This window comes from Neopsephotus bourkii, unplaced genomic scaffold (assembly GCF_033783945.1).
Source record: "Neopsephotus bourkii isolate Nb327-2 ecotype Australia unplaced genomic scaffold, CSIRO-AGI_Nbou_v1 NB_244, whole genome shotgun sequence".
In the NCBI taxonomy this organism is placed as follows: domain Eukaryota; kingdom Metazoa; phylum Chordata; class Aves; order Psittaciformes; family Psittacidae; genus Neopsephotus; species Neopsephotus bourkii.
In genome coordinates, this window is record NW_026900754.1 from 1170651 (window position 1) to 1187092 (window position 16442).

General features: G+C 41.0%; 1 protein-coding gene across 5 annotated transcripts in view; it reads right to left on the reverse strand.

The window, feature by feature from the left end:
- The window catches only part of ANKRD17 (ankyrin repeat domain 17), an 87854-nt gene that overhangs the window by 5858 nt on the left and 65554 nt on the right, over positions 1-16442 (reverse strand). For 4 of the 5 annotated variants that reach the window (XM_061345829.1, XM_061345833.1, XM_061345832.1 and 1 more), the window contains 14 exons: positions 14597-14745; positions 12964-13075; positions 12668-12813; positions 11111-11253; positions 10190-10403; positions 9596-9771; positions 8763-8925; positions 7932-8027; positions 6761-6877; positions 5778-5949; positions 4638-5088; positions 3757-3912; positions 3365-3514; positions 1216-2864 (listed from right to left, as the gene is read on the reverse strand). In XM_061345829.1, coding sequence (XP_061201813.1) covers positions 1216-2864; positions 3365-3514; positions 3757-3912; positions 4638-5088; positions 5778-5949; positions 6761-6877; positions 7932-8027; positions 8763-8925; positions 9596-9771; positions 10190-10403; positions 11111-11253; positions 12668-12813; positions 12964-13075; positions 14597-14745 — 3894 coding nt within the window. The remainder of the gene's footprint in view (positions 1-1215; positions 2865-3364; positions 3515-3756; positions 3913-4637; positions 5089-5777; positions 5950-6760; positions 6878-7931; positions 8028-8762; positions 8926-9595; positions 9772-10189; positions 10404-11110; positions 11254-12667; positions 12814-12963; positions 13076-14596; positions 14746-16442) is intronic. The other variant, XM_061345830.1, reaches the window with a different exon arrangement.

The following is a 16442-nucleotide window of genomic DNA, read 5'->3' on the forward strand; positions in this document are numbered from 1 at the left end:
GCAGGGACAGCTTCCACTAGACCAGCTTACTCAAAGAAAACAAGACTTTGATCCCTCCATGAGCAGGCTGTACCCTAACAAGGGTTTGGAGCATAAGTTGTCTTTCAAATCCAGAATAAGAACTTCAGGACCTAAAACTGAAGTTTGAGCCCTTCAGGAGGGGTTTGGACATTCCAAAGGCTGCTTGAACCCTAATGATGACATAACAGATCCTGAACATGACACATTGGAATCTGAAAAGTAGACTTTGCAAACTAAACATGAGCCTTTGGACCCTGAAAATGAGTCTTTGAAGCCTAAAATGAGACTTCAGAAGCAAAAACTAAGACTCTGGAAAGACAAAGGGAGGTTTTGGACACTACAAATCAGGCTTTGGGCTCATAAGGCATTTGACAAAAGATTTACATTTGTAGTTTTCGTTACAAGAAAAATAAATCCTTCAGCAGTGCCAGACAGAAGAACAAAGCAGCAGAGAACATGCCTCCTCCGTTATCAAGTCCCAACCTTTACTTTTGGTCAAATTTCTTGAGGCTTTCAGGCGTTACTTTCCTATGAACTAGCATACCACTTCCTACGAAACACCTCACAGGTCCTACTAGAACAGGCACAGATGGTACAAGCTGTGTGTCTTCTTTCTGGAAGCTTCACAGAACAAGATCTGCAACAACCCCATGGCTTTCATTTGTGAAGAAGGCTAAACAAAATTCAGGAAGCCAACGCAAAGAAGCTTTTCCGATCAAATTTAGTAGTTAAAACACCTTAGTTCAAGTTCACATGAAAACAGTTCTTTTATTCTTTTATCATCTTAACACTCTGAAGATGTTGCATATTCTCTTGCAGCCTCAGGACTCGAAGCAGGTTATCATAAACTGGAACAGTTACTAGCTAGTAGTTAGGAAGGGAGGTTGAAACCACAATGAAGTGGTTTATTACCTCAGCTATGGCAGAAGAGCAGACTGGACAGAAAGAAGAATGCCTTAGCTTGACTTCTATCAAGTTCATCAGCTGAGAAGTGACTATTAAATTTGAGAGATGGTACCTAAAAAGGAAGCTGAACTCAACTTTGATTTATTAGAGCAGCCTTTCATTGCAGGGTGGACAGTGATTTACTCTCAATGACCAAAGAAGCTTAGGCAGAAAGTATAAGTGATCAAAATAAAAATATGCAGCAGTTATTTAGGTGTATTAACATATGAACACAAAACACAGACTCACCTGAGGGACTTGGAGCTGGCCTCTGTAATGGTGGCCTAAAACCTGGGGCTTTGGAAGTATCAGACTGATGTAACGGATCTGAATTTGGCAAAAATGAAGACTTTCCCGACAGCATTGATTCTGGTGTTGTCTGAGATGACACAACGGAACCACCCCAGAAGGCATGAGCAGACGTTGGGCTGTTCTCAAACAACGTACTAAAGGGCCCAAATGGTAGAGTAGCACTGAAATTGTTACCCATGGACTTGTTTGCTGGGTGAGCTGAATTCTGAGAAGCACTTTGTGTACTTAAGGTAGAAGGGAGTTGCACCGACGAAGGAACACTGTGGGGCCTTTTGATGTGGTTAACGTTGAGGACTGCGACAGAAGAATTTTGCACAGGAGCTGGATTCTTATGAACACTACCGGTTCCATGAACAGGTGGCCTGATAGCTGGGCTTTCCATCTTAGCTGCAGGCTGCGAAGATCCTGCTGGTGTCTGAGACATAGGATAGGTCATCGGGGCATTAGCTGGACCTGCCACAGGTGCAGATGAGCTCGTCACTGCTAAATTCGGAGGCACAACCATGCGGGAATCTGGTGTGGGAACCTGAGGTTGCTGAAGAGGGGGTCTTGCCTCTGGCAGAGTAGCTCCTGGAGGCTGCTGATGAGGAGGGTGCACTGATGAGCTACCAGTACTGGAACTGGGCTGCCTACTGCTGGCTGAGCTGCTTGTTTCCACTGCTGGAGGACTACCCACTTCAGGATCAGACGAAGGCGCACCTTTGCTGGGAGAGGCTGCTGCAAAGTCAGAAGGACTGCTTCTGGAAACACCTGCTGGCTGCGCAGGAGGAGAAGGAGATGAGGGGGAAGATGCAGGGTAGTGTTCTTTGGCAGTAGGAACTGGATATGTGGCATTCGTAGGCGCTGTGCTCGTGTTGCTTGCTGTGGTTGTCACCGTGGTCGTTGTGGCGTTCGATGTCTTCACCACTGTGACGAAAAGCTGTCTTCTGACTGAAGGTGAACTTGGACTGGCATTTGCAGAAGAACCAGGCACAGTAGAAGCCACTGAACTTGTTGTAGCCGTGGGACTAGTTGTCAAAGAATTTGCTGAATTCACCTGAGAACCGCCGCTGTTCTGACTGTTATGGCGAGGCACCATGTGAGGTTTCGGTGAGTTGGTAGCTCTTGCAGGGCTCAGCGGCCTAACAGGAAACGGGCCCCATGTGGACTGAGCTGGTGGGAAAGTGCCTCCAAAGTGTGTCATGGGCAACCGAGGCGGACGGATTTGCTGGAAAGTCTGAGCAGCGAGTAACGCGTGTGCAAATTGTGGAGGAGGATATGCTAATGGCAGAGAGACCTGGAAACCAGGCCGAACGTTATTCACTGGGTTCTTGATGGTTTTGTGAGAGGATGCTGAAGAAATTGCAGGCACGGTGAGCGCGGAGGCAGTCTGAGATGTTGACGAAGCAGCTACGGTGGTCACTTTGATGCCCACGAGAGAACTGTTAGCAGCTGTAGTGGCAGCAGGTGCTGACGACCCCGTTTTGGAGTTTGCAGCCGAACTTTTCAAGCGGTTCTTTGGGATAAGTTCATCGATTTCTTTATCTGGATCCTTAATCAGAGCGTTGATCAACTGCGTGGCCTGTCTTGTTGACTCTGTGCCACCCCTATAAAAGAAAGGAAAACAGGTAAGTGCATCTAAAGCATTTACATACAGTATTGCCAAGTATCTCCAAGACACGATCCAGCCTATCTTCCGTCATGCTAACAAAGAGAGAAAACCACTCCTCATCTGAAGACTGAACTCAGCATGTTCTTGCTGCTGACAATTATGTAAGCAGCTTAAGTTGAAAACTCTTTAACACCCCCAGTTAAAACATCTACTTCCCTAAATACATGCTCATGTTTAGCAACATCTAAACAAGTCTAAATGCAGAATCCTAATGTTTATGCTCATCTCACAAATTGTCTTTTGTACCAACATGATGGTACCAACTGCCAACTGTTTGCAGTTTCCCCACCCCATTTGTCTCCCCTCAAAGAACTAACTGTCCAGAAGACATCTTTAAAGGGACAATGAGGTCAAACCTTTACATTTTTCTACACAACAGTGTTCTAAAATGGAGAACCCCACCCCCAGAACCAGCAAATCAAGCAGCCTGCTTACCTTATTGTTATTATTCTATCTCCAGTTTTGTCCTTCTGTTTGTCAATGTCTATGTGTGCACCTGTGCACTCACGGATTGCATTGATGTTACATCCTCCTCTGCCAATGACTCTGGAAATTACAGTTGATGGAACAGAAACCTTCTTGGACCTACACAAAAACAAAACCCACGCAAAACAAATTAAGTGGAAAATGCTTCCACGGCATGAGGCAGTGGGCAGGTTGGTGAAAACAATTTTATAATTCATGATTCAACCTCTGCAGCAGTAACAGTCATGAAGTCTATCAGGTCTGATAAGAAGGTTATTCAGTAACCTCAGAGTGCTGCACTAGAGAAGCCATTTTGAAAAAAGACATCAATAAGAAGGAAGTTAGTGAAATATTTTGCTCACCTTCTCACAACTTCCTTCCACCCTTCTTCCCTTTTCTGACCACGTTTAGGACTAGCAATGGTGAGCTTGCCATTAGGAGAAGAAAGGGGAGAAGGACCAGACTTTGTGCATGTAGACAAGGAATTACTCGCCACTTCACCAATAACTTCTGGCAATCTTTAAAAGAAATTAGATGCTGTCATTATGTAATAAAAAACCCCTAAAATACAGATGGATTACTTGCATTTTGCCCATTCTTCACCCCCTGTCCCCAACCCATTATTTTCTTTCACCACAAAAGCACTATGTTATGAAGAAGTTGCTTGAATTGAGACCCTCACATCTCAAAATACCCCAATAATTCCTTCATTCCACATCCACTGTCATGTTTCATAGCATCACAGAACCATAGGATGGTTTGAGTTGGAAGGGACCTTAAAGCTCATCCGATTCCAAGCCCTCACCATGGGCGGGGACATGCTCCACTAGACCAGGCTGCTCCAAGGCCCTTCCAACCTGGCCTTGTACAATGCCAGGGATGGGGCAGCCACAGCTTCTCTGGGCAACCTGTGCCAGGGCCTCACCACCCTCACAGGGAAGAATTTTTCTCTTATATCTAATCTAAATCTCCCCTCTCTGAGTTTAAAGCCATTCCCCCTTGTCCTGTCACTACATGTCCTTTAAAAAGTCCCACTCCCTTATGTTTCTTGCTTCAGAACCTACTACCTATGTTCAAATTCATACTACAATGTTTATATGCCTCATATACTCTAGAGCAAGGATACTGCCTCACCCACTTCTTAACAATGGATTAAGGAAAGCAAGTCTGAAGACAAGGGCACAGCATTCAAACATAGGGTAACAATCACCTTAAGGTGGCGTGGATGGTCAAAGCAACTTACTTGATGGTTGATTTGCCAGTAGTAGCTGCCTTCCTCTCATCCTTTGGACAAGTGACAAGAACCGATGGTTGCTTTTTGTTGCTCTGTGTGTTAATAACGGCTGTGGAAGAATGATTGTCACTTTTGTGGCTGCTGTTGCTATTGCTGCTTTCATCACTACAGCTGGAGATCCTCATATTGTCACTGTCACCACTCTCACTAGTACTGCTGCTCTTGGACTCACCATTCACTTTTTCCGGTTGGCTATAGGAAATTGGGAGTGGATCATCAAATATAATCTGAACATTATCAGGAGTTACTTTGTTTTTCCTGTTTTTCCTTTTGGAGCTTGTTGTGGTGATGGTGTTATTCCTCTTCCCATGGGAACCTGCTAATGTTGTCCAAGTTGCAGATATACCTATGGTGGTTGTAGTGGTAGCACTTGGAGGCTCCATCGGGACCTCTGGATCATCTGATGGAAGAGTTTAAAAAACCTGGTAATTCAGTTGGCTTGAGGAAACTTAAGTGGGTTTGTCTTCTAAATTACACCTCTTCTATCAAATGACTCATGAGTAACTTTAGAAGAGACAAAGAAACAAGCACAACCACTAGCTATGGGACATCTATCATATCCTGGAGCTTCTCCCTTCATTTATCCTAACTGACATACAAACTTCTTTGATCAAATGCAGCAGCAATTTAATAACTGAAATGGAATTCAGACATGGAAAGACAGACTCAAGCAATTAGGGCACAAACATATGAAACAACAAAATAATTGTCACACCCTCCTTTTCTTTCAGCATGTCAGAGTGAGGGAGCAATCAGTTAAAACTACTTCTCAGTACAGGACGTGAAAGTTATCACCACGAGATGCAGAAGAAAGAGTTTTCTATAGATAACAAGAGACTAATACATATTTGGGATTTCCATATAGCCAGTTTTTCAGCTAAACATTATCATTCCATTTGTAAGCTTATAATTGACCTAGTTTTAAGTACTGGGGGCCACTGTACTAATCTACAAACTTAACAGGAAAGGTGAATAAGAACAAAACTCAACAGGTGCTAAGAAAGTTTACATGCCAGTTCTGACAAGAAATACCAGGTATAAAAATCAAGGCTGTGTTTGAAAAAAAATAAGGCAAATATTTCAAGTCACCTTCAGCTTTTAGCTTCTCTTTCTCCTGAGCAGCTTGAAGTTCAAAATTCTCTTTATTTTTTGCTTCTATTTCTTCTAGTTTTCGCCTCTGCTCTTCTTTTTTCTTCCTCCTTTTCTCCTTCCTTTTCTCTCTTTTGGCAGCCAAAGCCAGTCTCCTGCTTTCTTCCCTTAGCTACAAGTCAAGCACACGGAACAGCATTACAGCATGTCCAATGCATTTCAAGAATTTTTCATTTCTCAGGAAGCTGAACTTCCATTTTAGATTAACATATTTACGAATACAAGCTAAATTCTCTACAATCCAATGTCTTTAGATACTTACTTCTTCCAAACAGACTGCTCACTCATGTTAACAGAAGGTTAGTGTAGAAACAGAACAGATATCATCTAAACTGAAGTCAGAGTTTGCCAAGGCATGGGTTCAGGATTCTTTGTGTCTTAACAGTGCAGTCCAAACACCACCCATCTCCCTTTCAAAGACCAGACATGAAATGGTTTCACCCAGCTTAAATATAAAGCATGTGACCACTTAATGCTATACCTGTACTTAGAATTTTCCATTAGATTTCTACTTCAGCGCTATGGTTCTAGTAACATTATTAGTATATTGTTTTTAATATTAAAGACACAAAATAAGGTTTAGACTTAAAATCTGTACCAGTGTGCCTGGAAAATACCCATTTGACCAAAGAATACACTCAAAAGAAAACTTCTTTTGGTGTGTATTCTTCTTCTGGAATAATCTAATCCCAGAAAAAAGAATTTTATTGGACTTTCTTAATCCAATTTATCCAAGTAACAGTAAAAGCGAAGTTCAGAGCTCATCTGAACAACAAGATGCTCAGCTCTAGACACTCCAATTCCAGTACTCCCATAGACTCTACACTTTAATATTTATTTTCATCGATCTTAGAAGCTTGTAGGATTGTGAAATTGTAATTTTATCAAATACATATTCACAGCTCCAATATCTTTAAACTTGCCTTCTCCAAGTCCAGTTCCTCCAAAAGAATGCTTGCATTTTTGTTGGCTTCAGCAGCTTGTCTGTCTTTGGCTTGAACAATTGATTCCATGCACAGGTGGCACTTCTTCAGCATCTCCTGGAAGAAGTATTTCAAACAGAGTGTTGATTCCCTCCAATAAGCTCCTCTTCAAGCCCAGCCTTACTGATATCCAGTCACCGATGTGATGTACAAAGGCCATTCATAACATATGCCCATAATCAAAACCAAAAAGTTTAATGAAATTAAGGCTAAGGGTCTGAAAGGTGAAGCAATTGTAGAAATAAAGATACACCATCAAGCAAGGTTGGTTGATGATTTTAAACACCTGGGAAATAGGTGAATATTCTAGTACTGCTCACAAACCTATACTAGCAGCATGGCAGTGAAGGTGCGTTAATTCAGTGGGTGCCTAGCATCACGGAAGCAGGCAGTAACCACGACCACTGGTAATATCACATACCAATTTAAACATTAGCACCTTTTCAGCCTCAACATGCTCATCATAATTTGATGCCCAGAAAGAAGACAACTCAACTGCAGCGCACCAGGGCAGCGAAGAGATAGAAGAATTAAGACCATATTTCTGCACCACCTGCTATTCTCCTTTGTCCTACTACAAAATATTTTTTGCCCTGTTCATCTGGACTGAAGGTAAACCAAATAAACCTGAATCTCCACAGCAAAAGGCAGCATATGCACTAAGAAACCACTTCACAGCCAATCATCTTTTTTCTATCTTCTTTCTAATACAAACTTTTCTTGCAAGTTTATGAATCTTCATACTGAAGCTCACACACACTCACAGCATAAATTCATTCTGTAATTTCCACCCCACTGCAAAGCCACATAAATTCAGTATAAACTTGCTCAAGAGGGAGGAATGCAGACCAGAGTGAGGTAATGACTAGAACACTTGAAAGGAAGTAGAGATAAGATGTAAAACCTCATTTATTACTATTCTGACAACACAGAAGTTTTGTTGCTGTGTGTTCCCATTTTTTGCAATGCTTCTTTACAAAAAACCCCAATGGGATTCACCATTTGGCTGAAACCTGGTGTGGCAGGAAGCTAAAGATCATTCATAACATTGACTCTAGAGCTGAGTCACAGCACTAGCCCTTCACAAATATTTTCCTTCTTACAATCTCACCTTATCAGTAATGGTTGCTATGTATCTCATGCATTCTGAGTCCGATGGGAACTGGTTTACTTCTTTGACTAGGTAGCGCACCACTTTCACATGACCCTGAAAAACAGATTTCAAGGACAACATTTTGTTCCAGGCCAGCCGCTTCTGCATTGCTAACAAACACTTCCAAGCACTCTTTGTAAAATACTTATATTCACCTCCTTCAGACCATGTCCTCAACTTACTTTTCAATCTTCATCACCTCCTGAACTCGGGAGGGATGTTTCTCCATACAAAGGCAAAAATTACAGTACCTGTTGTCATGCTGTCCTTAATCCAGCCATATTTTCACAAACTTCTGCCTTTTATTTTGGTAGTTATCAAATGCCCGGCTCTGGTAATTAAATACCTGCAGGCTCCTGCAGTCATCTGCTATTTTTCAAGTACTACAGCACTTGAACTTCATTCTCTTGCTAACAACATTTGTCTCTAGAGCTAAATCAGGCTAAGCCACAGGGTTTTTGACAAAAGAACTCATTCTCTCTTGCATAAGACGCCAGTTCAATTTCCCCTCAGTTTCATCATATATTCCCCCGCTTCTGCACAAAAACACTGCAATTTCACCTCTCAACAGACACAGAAGAACCAACCTACAAAGCAAATTTCTAGTCAACTTTAACACCTATGTTCCACTACTGACACATAAACCTATTTTGGGGGATTCAAAGCCAAAAATTCAAATTATTTGATGTACTTTTAAAGATGCAGTTCCTGTCAGCTACATTCTATTTATAACAACTGTATAGGGATGATTCAGACAACACAGGGTGAGACCAAAACTGAACTTTCTACCTTTCGAAAGGCTGCCATGAGAGGAGTTATCTTCCTGTTATCAGCAGCATCCACATCAGCTCCAGCCTGAACTAGCAGCTGGACAACATCTAGATGCCCTCCGTTGGCTGCCAGCCACAGTGGAGTGTTCCCCTTCTTGTTACGCACATCAATGTGAGCTCCTCTACAAAAACAAAGACTCTCAATCAAAACTCTGGACCAGACTTCCATTTCTTGTATCAACTGGACTGGTAAACTGGACAAGGAACACAAGAACAACAGGGTAAAACTCAGTGCTCATTTTTACATCAAGCATATGCACCCACAGAGTGCTTCAGCTCCCAGAATTGTTTTTGTTTCATCTGATGCTGTCAAAAGCCTCAGCCTAAAAAGTACTTTTAATACTCTAAAGCTGCTCAGGAAACATAATTACACTCAATATGCTTCATGATCAAGCTAGGAAAAAAAAAAACAAAACCAAAACATTACGATGTATGCTTTGTGCACATCTTGAGTTGTTTAAGGACTTTATGTTACCATCTCTAATAGCTCTGTGTCATGATTATGATTACTATATCTGTAAACTTCACAAGAAATTGTTTATTTCTAACATTCATGATTTAGTGAGACAGAAAAAAATTAATTAGTCCATTTGGGCAAAGCACTCTAACACCAAAGGGAACAGATAACTTCTGATGGATAAAAATATATATTAATGGTCAACACACAGAGAGCCTTTCCCATTTCTTACCCTCTAGCATGTAATGGAAAAGAGTATTATATATTGTGGAAGATTAGTCTAAGGCCATATTACAGATGTTTTTCTACAAGCAGCACACTTGCAAATACAGTACCTGCTAATGAGGAGCTCACAGAATTTGTAGTGCCCTTTGTCTGCTGCAATAGTTAAAGCTGTATCTCTTGAAGACGGTACTGGAGGAGCATTTACATCTGCACCTTTGTCTAGCAGAACTCTGCCCACTTCTGCATATCCACCAGAAGCTGCTTCCATTAATGGTGTGAGACCAGTCTTAGACAAGCAAGCAAGAAAAATATACAATTAGCTGGGTGATCACATGACAGCCAGGATTTACTTCAGCTTCCAGCAACATAATTCTAGCTCTGGTGTACAGACTCCAATTGTTACCTATTTTTGAATACACTGAAGCCTTCTCTTTTTTTTTTTTTTTAAAGTTAGTGGATTACTCTCATGTTTGTAAGCACCTGAAAATTAATTAAGGCTTCAGAAGAAATACTTATTTTTGATGAACCACTAAAATACTAGCCCTTAAATACATTAATACAGCCATGATTTTCTTTACAATATATGGTTCCAAATGACCTAGAAGTCAACCTGCACAAAAGGCAAAGAAAATCAGATAATCCCAGAGAAGTGATGACTTTGAAGCATCTATTTTTGGAGACTTATTCAGCCATTTGCTCCTTACCTTAGCTCTATGTTCCACATTAGCTTTTCTATCAAGCAGCAGACTAACCACTTCAGTTCTCCCCTGGAAACAAGCCAGAGTCAGGGCTGTGTTCCTATTAGTCTCTATCTGGGCATTTATATCAGAGCCCATGTCCAGTAACAGCTTGACAGCAGCAGTGTGTCCGTTCATAGCCGCCAGCATTAAGGGAGAAATGCCCAATTTACTACCAGTTCTGGAAGAGAAGGAAGGAAAACCGAAAAGCTCTATAAAATACTAGTCACGTTTCTAAAATGACTAAGAGAGCTAGTGAAGGCAGAGTACTTACCGAACAGCAAAACTTCAGCTACATAGCAATTATTACTGAAATCACAAGAGGTTCTCCGTGGTGGCACTGCTTAGGACAAGTACTTGTGTTTGGAGATACTACACATTAGCTTTTAATTGCTTTAAGTTTAAAGGCATCTCTCATGAGGTACATAAGTTTTGCTTGAACCTTTCATTTGACTTGCGCAGCACAGGGCAATTTTCTAGCTCACACTGAGTGCACAAGCTTTACATACATTCATACACACAGCAAAGGGTTTCCTTAAGCTACAGAGGGAAACCAATGGGATAAAACACACCCTTGATCTAACCCTGAAATAAGTTCAACCCAGCTGGCCAACCAGAGTAAGATGAAAGTCTTTTTATCTTTAACAAAAGATGACCGATTATATGGTATAGGAAAGAAGTTAAAAAAATGCAGAGGGAGATGGAAGTTAAAAGTGAGTCAAAACCTTTCATTTCCAACTTAAAAGAAGCCTACCATAAATTAAACAATATACTGGTTGTGACCAGGTAAGAATAATGAGATTTTGCTCCACAGTTTTCAAGGAAACCCTCTGAAAAGGGCAAAACCACTACAAAAGCCATGAGAGAAGGGGTGAAAAGGGAACTTGCCTGGAATTTATTTCTGCCCCAGCATTTAGCAGGATCTTGATAATGTTCACGTAGCCACCCGATGCAGCGAGGCTTAAAGGTGTATAATCAGAAACATTCCTGTGCTCCTTGTTTGCCCCTCGAGCTAGCAGCAACTCCACCACCTGCAGCATTGTAAAACATAACATCTGGTTTTCTCCCAGATTTGCACATCCGTCCCAGGGCAAATGTTTTCTGAAGCCTAAATACACCACTGACATCTTCCAACAGTCTGAAAACTATTTTACTCTGTTGCTTCCCTATACTCTTGAGCTCCACGAATGAACAACGAGGCTGCAACACTGTTTCCCCAAGCCACTGTAAAACTTCCTTTAAAAAAATCCATCTTGGTCACCCATTAGCATGCTTAGACCATTCATACCTAATGTTGTAACAGCAGGAAGAAATTTGTATTTTTTTTATGAGTATTTCAGCCAACTTTTATGACTGCCAAAACTAAATTCCGTTTGAACATTGTTTTGTCCTCTCAATGCTCACTATCAGGTTAAAAACATCCTCAAACCAAAGCTGTGGAGAAACCAAGAAAGCAGTTCTATCCTGGCTGCTCCACAATGCTTCTGTATCTTACATTCTCTGTATACACCACATCAAGAAGCATGTAGATTATCGCAGGTAGTTACTAAAAGGGATGCCTCTCCCTTCCCTGGGGAGCATGGGATTCTCATTGTAACTCATTCCCCCCGTGCCTAAAAGCTTCTGGATGGCACTAAAAGCAGGCCAGAAGAGCTTCAAGTTTTCAGTAAGGTTTTGTCAAGGGAAGCAACCACCTTTTAAATACAACAGTATCATACTGTTCAGACAATCTGCAGAAGCAGGAGAGATGTCTCCAACCTCATTAATTTCCAGATGGCCACAGAGGAAGGTGACTCTGCACCAGATTATACAGCTTCCACTGTGGCTTTTGCAAGCCAAATAGTACAAGCATTAACAGAATTATACACTTCAGATATGTAGCACCCATTAGTTAAAAGAAAAAAAAAAATCTGCATTTTGATTTAGTCACAATACAGATTTTTACCCCTACATTTACTGTTGCTCAATCATTTGAGAAACAATTTTTGTGGTTTTAGTGAGACACACTGGAGTCATCTGCAGTATTCCAATATCCTATGCCTTATTACAGGATCCATTAGTTTTCTACACTCATAGTTTTCTTAGCTCCTACAGAAATCTGATTCATGCCTAACTCCAGCTTCTCAATCGGAACACTCCTCACATTCACTTTCGCATCTACATTTAACTATGCTGGTAAGAGACCTGTAACAAGCTGATGATGATTACACTCATGAGGTCATCTGCACAGCACCAGGCCAGCTTAGAAACAGAGAAAAACTATCTCTAAAGACATGCTGCAATCTAAAACTTGGACAATGTGAAGCTCTGCATCCTTTTAAAGCAGACCATCCTGAAACAGAATGGTGAATTAAGTTACTGTAACTTTTCTTGCAGACTGCTTCAGTACACTGAACAGAACCTGTGATCTACACAAGCCTTTTGAAGACTTAAGTTTTACTTCACCTCTTGTCTCCCTCCTGAGCAAGCCAAAGACAAGGGAGTGTCCTTGGTTCTCTCAGACTGGGCTTCAATGTCAGCTCCATTATCCAGTAAGATTTCAACAACACCCACGTGGCCAGCTGTGGCAGCCAAAATAAGTGGAGTAAACCCTGAAATGAAAAAGGATGTTTGAAGAATCCACATTCATAGCATAAAAAGTAAGCCAAAAGCTTCACATGAAGACTATGCATACTGCATGTTTATTCGGTGCAATACTAGAATACCGGATAGGGTCTGTACTGCCACAGTGAGGTACTTACCTTTCTTGTCCCTGTGTTCAATATTAGCTCCTCTCTCTAGCAGGGTCTGTACTAGCTCTTCATGGCCACCAGCACAAGCAAGTGTCAATGCTGTGTCGTGATTACTCTCAGTCTAAAAGAATCAGACATCAGATACAGAAAGTAAGCACTCCCTTTTTCAAGTACAACCCCTCCATATTGCACATTAGCCCAAGTAAAACTATACCTGTGACAATAAAAAGCTTCTGCAAGACATGTCTACCAATTACTTCCCAGTTATCTCGTGTTCAAGTTTGTAATAGGATTTTAGTTCTCACATCTCCCAACTGAACTGACATGAGAACAATTCCTGACAAGAACCAAGATCCTTCAAGAACAGACATCTCATGTGTGCTTTGATAACTAGATCAACTTCTTCACCACTGCTTCACTGGGATCATTAGATGGCATAATGAAGGTAAGAATTCATCTTTAGCTCTTTTTTCTCCGTTAAGACTCATAGTCTCCAAGGCACCATTTCTAGTGGTAGATAGCTCACGATAGTGGAACTGAGCCTTTATCAACTTTGACTCTGACTGTGAAAAACTTGCAACCCAGGAACTTGCATGTCATTTCTCAGTGTTGCCAGAACCCATATAAACGGCCACCATCCTATTTGAAAGAGCAACTGAGAAATTTGGAGAACTCCTGGCACTGTTATTTACAGTGCAAGGACTGACTAAAATGACACTTCTCTATTCTTAAACAAGCACTAAACAACAAAACCATCCCAAAGCCCATAAACACACACACATTTCTTAGCTACTCTGTAAACTTACTTTTACTTTACTCTGTTATGATCCAGCATAGTTGGCAACTTACCATAACCTTGATCTGCATTGGTGTCTACCAACTAACAAAGCCAGTCAGGTTATGCCAAGAGCTCCTGGACATGGTCACAGGAGGCCAAGTCAAGTGCCACAAGCAGTTTAAGTAGCCAAGATGCTTTTCTAGGTTTCTCTCCCTTTCTCCACAATCTCAGACCCTTCCTCTTCTCTACACTGCCCACATCAGCCATGTTACATATAGTCTAGACCTATCCATACATGTATGCTAGTTAGTATATGCATCTGGTTTGAGATTTTTGATGGCCAGCTAGTTGCAAGTCAACATCAAGCAGCCCTTTTAATGATTACTTGCAGTAAGAAAATGTCTTGTCTTTAGTGGAAATGAGAGCTTGTATTACTTCCTCTTGTTAACAGCTTCAATACTTTCCTACTTCTGTCAAGCTGGGTGATCACTCGGCCAACAACCTCAAGCACAACTGGAAAAAGTGTGCCATGTTTTCAGGTTTAGTTCTTATGTCTTAGATCAAGCCAGAAAAATATTTTTTTTTCTTTCAGAAGACAACTTTGCTATTTCTCATTAGCACTCTGACAACAAAGAAATAGAAATGCAAGTGTTCAGGCATTCAAAGACTTTCTCTTACTTCAGCAAGAGCACAGAGAAAAACAGGTTGCAAGTCTCCAGAGAGTCACAGAGGCTTTCTAAAAGCAGCAAATCTCTAGAACCAAATTCATTAAACAACAGAGCTGGTGACTAGTGCTGAATTTTTCAGGTCACAGAAGCAAAACAGCTTCATGCCTCTATGCCACATGGACAACTGTGGGCTTACCTGGGCATCGATATCTATAGCAGGGTAGATAGGTAGCATGGCTGAGGGAGAAATGATAGGACTCGGAGTTGGCGTCTGAGGTTGGGAGACAGAAGTTGCAATGCTGTGGGTAGGAGTGTTTGACATTGCAGATGCTCTTCCACTCACTGCTGTTGAACAGAATAGTTACACTCAGTAAAAGTAAAAGCAAAACACTTCACTTCTGAAGTTGAATGTGACAAGTGGACAGTGGGACAGAACTCCCACTGGCAGACAGGACTCTCTATAAAATGTTCCACAAATAATTATTTTCCACACATTTAACCCAATCTTTAGACTTTAACTCTTTCAATTTAGCAACTATGAAAAAAGTGAATTGTATGCAAAGAAAATAGTGAAGTACCAGACTGGCACGTGTTCCAGAAGCCCACCACGTATCTATATATATATCCTCCAACAGTTCAGTTAATTGGACCAGGAGTTCCATACCTTGAGAAGCAGGACAGCAGAGCAAGTCCAGTCAATGGGTATCTACCCAGTTTTTCTTAAAGCAGTTTAAAGATACTCATATAAGTGTCTGTCCAGCTTTCACCCTCCACACCCAGCCCCCATAAACAAGACCAAAAAAAAAAAAAGTGCTAGTGTCAGGATGCTCACATGGCAGAATTAGTTGAAACCAGAGCAGTGAACACTTCTGAGCAGCCATTTTGCAGAAACTTTCGTCATGGTTGTTCAGATAAGCAAAAGTTAATACCATTTTACAGTTGGTGACAGTAAATTGACATAAAATAGCACTGAGTGCCACATTTCCCTGAAACTCATTTCATACATACAGTGTTTGAAAAAACAAAGAAACGTTAGTCTAAAACAGCCTTGGAGGAAAACATCTGATTTTCCTACTCTTCTTTTTCTTCCCCCTCCTTAAAATAACTTCATGTTTTTCTCCCTGACTTTTCTCCAGGTCTTTCTCAAGTGTGATCAGCAAAGGACAAAGTGGACTACAGTTCCCGTCTGTTTTTCCTGTTCCCTTCTCCTGTTGAGTTGATAAAAGCACCTTTAACTGCAAAAAGAAAGACAGGCTCTTCCCACACGCTCTCAGTGTTCATCTAGTACACACTAGATGTACAAGATGAGGGAGTATCCTCATGGAACATGAACATAATGCCTCTTAAACCTCATTTTCAAGTTGCCTTTTTTTTTTTTCAGACAGGTTTAATAATCCCTAACTGCCAGCTACTGATAAGTACCTTCTACATTTTGTGTGAATAAGTTTTTTAACAGGTGCTACAAAAATTGCATCCTAACATACCAATTTGTGTACTTCCACCTCTGCCAGGTTTTTCATCCATTACTAATTTAATTTCTGGACTTCCCATACCAAACCGCAGAAAAGAAGCCAATAAACATCACTGGGAGACTCAAAAAACTTGTAATATAAAAATCACAACCTTATATTTAAAAGTAAATAAAAATTCAAACTCCCTTGATCTCTATACCAGAGTGTCTTCTGAAAACTCTTCTCATGTTACAAGACAAATCACACTACGTATGGATTAAAAGAAACACAGAAACTAAGTCAAAATATAGTGAGAGAAGGTGAAAGATTATGGTCTAAGGGAGTTACTAACCAAAGACTGGAGGGAAATATCTGCCAGGGGAGCATCTAATTGAAACTGGTCTCATTCCTTATTCTAACTGTAAATTAGAGATACAATCTAAAATCAGAGCTTCAAATTGGTCTTCAGACCAATTTTCAGGAGTTCTCAGTTTCAACTCATGCTCCCTGCTTTACATCTATGGTTGTAGCTAGTAGTTGAAAAATAAGCATATCAACCTTCTTTAAGTACAAAAATGAAGTTAAAGCAGC